This window comes from Gadus morhua, chromosome 10, assembly GCF_902167405.1.
Source record: "Gadus morhua chromosome 10, gadMor3.0, whole genome shotgun sequence".
Lineage (NCBI taxonomy): Eukaryota > Metazoa > Chordata > Actinopteri > Gadiformes > Gadidae > Gadus > Gadus morhua.
The window spans coordinates 22,559,766-22,565,734 of NC_044057.1; the positions used below are offsets into that span (position 1 = coordinate 22,559,766).

Consider the following 5,969-nt stretch of genomic DNA (forward strand, 5'->3'; position numbering starts at 1 on the left):
GGAGCAGCGGGGGCGGTATTGCGTTCGCTTTACCGCACCGTTGTAACGAAAAGAGAGCTGAGCCGCAAGGCAAAGCTCTCGATCTACCGGTCGATCTTCGTTCCTATCCTCACCTATGGTCATGAGGGCTGGGTGATGACCGAAAGGACGAGATCGCGGGTACAAGCGGCCGAGATTAGTTTTCTCAGAAGGGTGGCTGGCGTCTCCCTTAGGGATAGGGTGAGAAGCTCAGCCATCCGTGAGGAACTCGGATTAGAGCCGCTGCTCCTTTACTTAGAAAGGAGTCAGCTGAGGTGGTTCGGGCATCTGGTAAGGATGCCCACTGGGCGCCTTCCTTGGGAGGTGTTTCAGGCACGTCCAGTGGGGAGGAGACCTCGGGGAAGACCCAGGACTAGGTGGAGAGATTATATCTCAACACTGGCCTGGGAACGCCTCGGGATCCCCCCGTCAGAGCTGGTCAATGTGGCCCGGGAAAGGGAAGTCTGGGGCCCCCTGCTTGAGCTGCTCCCCCCGCGACCCGACCCCGGATAAGCGGATGACGATGAGGATGAGGATGAGGAGGATTATAACTTAAATATGATACCAAACCAAGCTGAGATGCCGTAACTTATAGTACTCTCTATCAAAGCATGATAAAACAACATTAACACCCTCTGTTCAACCCCAAAATGCCTAAATCTTCACAAGGGATATAGACGCTGTTGGATCCTTGTTAATAATATCACAATAAAAGCGTAATGCAAGCATTATGGACCAATAGTAGAAATTATCCCTCAGATGTCCTGGATCAAAAAACATTCCTTCAATTCTTTTAGTGTTGTATAATTTACGTTGTCTTTTTACAATTGGATGACGGTCATCACGCCATTGTTCAAACATTAGAACCTCCAAACCACAGCCAGAAATGTTAGTGTCGTATCCCTAAATCCGAAAATGGCAGTGTCGTCAGAAAACGTAACAATAAAAGTGCTGGGATGACTAATTTCTATAAAATGTAAACAGAATATGGAGAACTCACACATCCCTGAGAAACACCTGTGTTGACTCATCTCTCTGAGTTATCCCAATAGGATATGAGGTGGCATTAAGCAGAGCTGCAGTCTACAAACCGCAGTCGGGCATCAGTCATGGGGCAAAATAACGTTTGTTTGGGTTAGAATCGCATCATTAGTACCACCATTGTCAGTTTAGGCAACTGACTACACCTTCCACACCATCATCTTTTCCAGCGACTTCATTCGAATAGAGGTAAGAGCTACTGGTCATAGTAATTGGGTTGTGTACATGTTTTTTGGAAGAGTATTTACTGTGGTTTTCCAAAGAAATAGAACTGTATTTTATACTCAACAGACTCTCCCTCCTCAATCCCCCTTTCTCTCCCTCTCTCTTGCTCATTCTCTCACCCTTTCTTACGCTTGTTCTCCGTAGACACCGTAGACACCGTCAGGGCCTGTTGATAAAAAGTCATGTGACTTATGGGAATCTTTTGGAACACAATGATCCAGTGTTATGGTGCAAATGACAGGGTCAGCTTTTAAATCTTTTAGATGTGGTGAGTTTCCAGTTCAGACTCATGGAAGCTGTCCCAGCTTCAATAGGTGAAGAGGCTAATGTAGCTAACAATAAACAACAACTAGCCAATTTCATTACACAATCACAAAGAGGAAAGGGAACGCTATAAATGCTCCAAGACCGGAAATTACGTCAAAAGTGCCACTCAGAAGGCTGCTGCTTTAAATGACGTAAAATGACAATTTTTGCGTCATTTAAAGCAGGAAGTGTAAGAGGGGGGAGGCTCTCAAAAACTACAAGCACTAGTTCCAAACCCTCCTAGGGGTTGGGACCAACTGACGCTACAGACCTATTACAGATCAGTGCCAGTGCAAGAGACGTCCGACAACCTCACGCAATCTTTCATAAATATATCATCCGGAGGTGCACACAGCTTTTGGCCGTGATATTATATTATATAGATAGGGTTGGGGCTTTTGGCCGTGATATCATATATTATATTAGATTATATAGATAGGGTTAGGGCTTTTGAACTGTTGCCATTTAAAATGATATTAATCGTTTTTTTAAATCATGATTTTACCTGGGACATTGGGAGTATCCCCGGAAAAAGGGGATAGTCCTCTCGACCCTGACCTTACCGCCAAACCTAATAGTTTCTGTGAAAAAAAGAAAAAAGCAGAAGCTAGGTATTTTTTGTTTCTATAGTGGTTGGTTTCGAAACAAAAACATAACCTGATGTGGTGCATCTGAAAAAAGCAGAAGATAGTAAGCTAATGTCATGGCATTTTGTACGTTTCTGAGCAGGTGGAAAAGGGGGATTACATCATTGGAAAAGTATTTTGGCCGAGATCCCAGACGTCACACATTTGGAGGCCGATACTGTCTCTATGACTATAAAAGTCAGACAAGGACTAATCTTGTTGATGGATGCATGTGGGTACAAATCCTTAACTGTAGCCTAAACGCAACATTTTATCTTCTATCCAGGAGTCTGCCCGTCTCGATCGTTTGAAATGTCTTCCAAGGCGGTCAGGTTATTGGTAATCTTCTCAGTGTATTTAATGGTCAATGGGAATAATCCAAAAAGTCAACGGACCCTCTTGCCAAACGGTATTTGTACATTTATTTATCTCAATCATTTGGTGTAAAAAAAGAACAACAATAAAAATAATACATCGTTTTAAACCGACTACATTACAATGAGCCAAAAGATGTGTGTTTCTTTCCACTAGTTTTAGTTTTGGAAGTAACTGGACAGCAGGCACAGTTTACTCTGCCTTGCTTGGATTCGACGGCAGAGATGAAAGGCATTCTGGTTGAGAATATCGTTTGGATGGTGAACGGAGCAGACACGCGCATAAGGGGGAACACATTCATTGTATATCTGGAGGAGAGTTTTGGAGGGGGTAACTACACCTGTTACAGCGAGGAGAGAGCACTCCTCAACCACACTCTGGTGTTGCTTCAACAAGTGGGATCCAAAAGAGGTGCACTCTTTAAGATTATATAGGCCTAAGGTCTAACTGTAACGACAGCAATGTATCGTTTCACCTATGACAAATGTACTTATTGTCAGTCGCTTTGGATAATAGCGTCTGCTAAATGCCCTATGTAAATTTAATAGAAAGGTATTTTATCTCTTTCTTTACATTTTTCCTAAAATATGGGATTCTGTATCTGCACGTGGCGAAATGAAAATACTCATATTCTTAAATATTTCATATTCCATCTGTCCATAAGCAGATCTGAATTGCACCGCTCAGAATTACGACGGAGGCTTCCATTGCTATTGGAAATATCCCAAACAAAGCCTATGGACGGTAGCTTTGGTTAAGGCTGAACGGTAAGCTGAAAAGAAAATACAAATATGAGTTTGTTAATAATAGTCTGCCTGCTATTTGCTCATTTACGGTTCTGTTGATTTCATCCTAACCTCAAATCATGTTGTTGTTGTTGTTATGGGATAAGGTCTTGCTACATCATCTGACCTGATACACACCTCTCATGCAAAATATGTAGTGTACATTTGACTTAAAAAATAAGTTAAAGTCATGTGCTTTTCCAGTCTTGGTCCCAGTGTTGAGGACACCAGGTGCATTACGAATGCCAGTGGCAAGAGCTGGACCAGCTTTTCCAGTGAGGACACCATCATCCACTGTGACCTGGACAGGGCCGTAGCACCAAATCCTGGGCCCCTATACTATAGGTACTGATGTACCCCCCTGCGCCAGGTTGTTGACGGGGGGGGGGGGGGGGGGGGGGGGGGTTCCGGAGCGATTGTTGACGGGGGGGGGGGGTGGGGTAAGAAAAAAAAAAAAAGGTAAACTAAATTTTTTTTTTTTTTGGTCATGGGCCCCCCCTCTGCCTTGGGCCCCCCCACAACTGTCCCCTTTGACCCCGCAGCCCGACGGCCCTGGACCTGGACACTGGTGGAAATGGGACCACCTGCCGGGAAACCTGCCCTCAACCTGAGGAGACCCAGCTACTGCGCGTCTCGGTGTGCGTCTACAGCGAGAACTTCATTCTGGAGGAATACTCCAATGTGGGCTTTTACGTGAGAGAAATAGGTGAGACTCACACCTGCTGGAGGCATACTCTATCCTTTTACCTGACAGATATAGGAAACTCACAGATACCTGCTCTCCTTTATGTATCTGTGCTTTCGTTGGTCGAAATTCTAAATAATGTTTCATTTTGTATTTGACAAAAATTAGAATTCCTTCTTTGGTCAATGGCCTAATCCAGTATCATGCAAAAGGAAAAAAAAAATACATATCAAAGTCACTTCCCCTTTCCCTGATGTGCAGACACAGTGCACTATTGTGCAATACTTTCATTATTTATTACATAATTTATTTCACAGTGAAACCAGACAAGGTGAAGATCGAGAAGGTGAATGCAACCATGGCCGAGTGGAGCTACCCAGAATCCTGGAGTTCCCCCCACTCGTACTTCCCCCTGGTCTCCCAGGTGGTTGTCAGAAAGAACTGCAAAAAGTGTGGAAACTGCACGGGCCGAAACAATGGACAGGTACTCAACCTCATACGTTTACCCAGACTGCTTAGCTGCTACTGGAAATTTTCTGAAGATGAGGTCCACGGATAACTCTTTGGAATTTCGGTCGGAACTTTTTTTTATCTTGTCTCTTGTTTTTCATACCTCTTATTTGCTTACACTGATGTGATGCTCATTTCAACAACTTTCCTCATAGGGTGCCATCAAGGTCGATTGAACACCACAGTTCTGAATGATAATGGCTTGCACTTTGACTACTTTGACTTTCATGTCTGTGTTGTTCACTCATTGATTCTTCTGCCTTCTGTTCAGATGGTGACAAACCACGCTCCAGGAGTGTTTCAGTTTGAGATAAAGAAGACCAAAATCCTGTGTGTGCGCATCCGGGACCCCTTGTATGCCTCTCAGTGGAGTGACTGGAGCCGTCACAGGTCAGTTCCAATGCAAAGGAGTAAACGTTGGTCTTAGAATTCAATCATTTGTCAAAGAATAATGGGAAGCACTTCTCTTTTGTTGCAGAGTTGGGAAGAAGCTGAAGAAGAATAGATACCCTGTGGATAGTGTCAGAGATTTTTAATTCAGATGTGAATTCAAGCAACACTTCAACACCTGTAAGATATCTTTACATAGTGTTTGGTTCCGTCACTGCAATTATTATTGCTCTTAAGTCCTTTAACAACCTTTTCAAACCTTTTCAGTCCGGGTTCAGGAATTTCCATTCAACTGAAACTGCAGTGTGAGAGTGGTAAATTAAGTCCTTCTTACTTTAGATACCAATGCAAGCTCGATGCTTGTGTTTCTCGACAGACTTTCTTTTACATATGGATGCCAAAACAATGCTGATGTCGGGAATGATCCGATTTCCCTTCCAATTCATTATTCTCTCTGTTCTAGTGCGTTGCGGTGACTGTGCATGGATGCTTGGACTCTAACCGGCCAGCACCCCATCGACGATTTAAAATGTTTTGCCTGTATTTATGTCAATTAGGGCACCCGTTGCACTCCTGACCATTCCTGTAATGAGGGATCCCCCACTCTGCATTCCTTCTCAAGATTTTTTCTTGCCCTCTTGGGGGCTAGGGTCAGGGAGATGTCATCAATATTTGGCCTGTTAAGCCCTTTGAGACTGTACCTTTGATTAAAGGCTATGCAAATAAAATGTAATTTAATTTAAATGTAGTCATTGAAAGTCATTTTATAATGTTATTATTTTATAATAATAAAATATTGTCTATGATTATTAGAAATGTTTAAAGGTGCTGTGGGTAAGATTAAGGAGCTATTGTTTGAGTGGAATGAAAAAAAAAATGGTATAGCCATCCGTCAGCTATTAGTGATCGAAATGCGCTCTGAAATTATCCATTTTGGTTTGACTTGTGCCTACCTCCGTATAAGTCAATGTACATATTGGAAGTGGTGGTTCATTCAATGCAGCGATT

At 43.2% G+C, this 5,969-nt stretch overlaps 1 protein-coding gene across 2 annotated transcripts; it reads left to right on the top strand.

The window, feature by feature from the left end:
• The first annotated feature begins 2,420 nt into the window (after positions 1-2,420).
• On the top strand, positions 2,421-5,702 carry il12ba (interleukin 12Ba). Of its 2 annotated transcripts, none has more exons than XM_030367437.1 (10): positions 2,421-2,625; positions 2,748-3,002; positions 3,256-3,358; positions 3,581-3,721; positions 3,919-4,082; positions 4,379-4,545; positions 4,843-4,961; positions 5,050-5,141; positions 5,229-5,275; positions 5,425-5,702. In XM_030367437.1, the coding sequence occupies exons 1-8, from the start codon at positions 2,529-2,531 to the stop codon at positions 5,105-5,107; spliced, it is 1,104 nt and encodes a 367-aa protein (XP_030223297.1). In that variant the 5' UTR covers positions 2,421-2,528; the 3' UTR covers positions 5,108-5,141; positions 5,229-5,275; positions 5,425-5,702. The 2 variants fall into 2 exon arrangements, with proteins under 2 accessions (XP_030223297.1, XP_030223298.1); XM_030367438.1 differs by having other exon boundaries at positions 3,259-3,358.
• Positions 5,703-5,969: the final 267 nt, after the last annotated feature.

Excerpts from the sequence above, each read along its gene's own strand:
- il12ba (XM_030367437.1), top strand. The coding sequence starts at position 2,529 with ATGTCTTCCAAGGCGGTCAGGTTATTGGTAATCTTCTCAGTGTATTTA. Across the intron at positions 4,083-4,378 it reads CTTTTACGTGAGAGAAATAG|TGAAACCAGACAAGGTGAAG; the intron begins GTGAGACTCACA and ends TTTATTTCACAG. Across the intron at positions 4,962-5,049 it reads AGTGACTGGAGCCGTCACAG|AGTTGGGAAGAAGCTGAAGA; the intron begins GTCAGTTCCAAT and ends CTTTTGTTGCAG.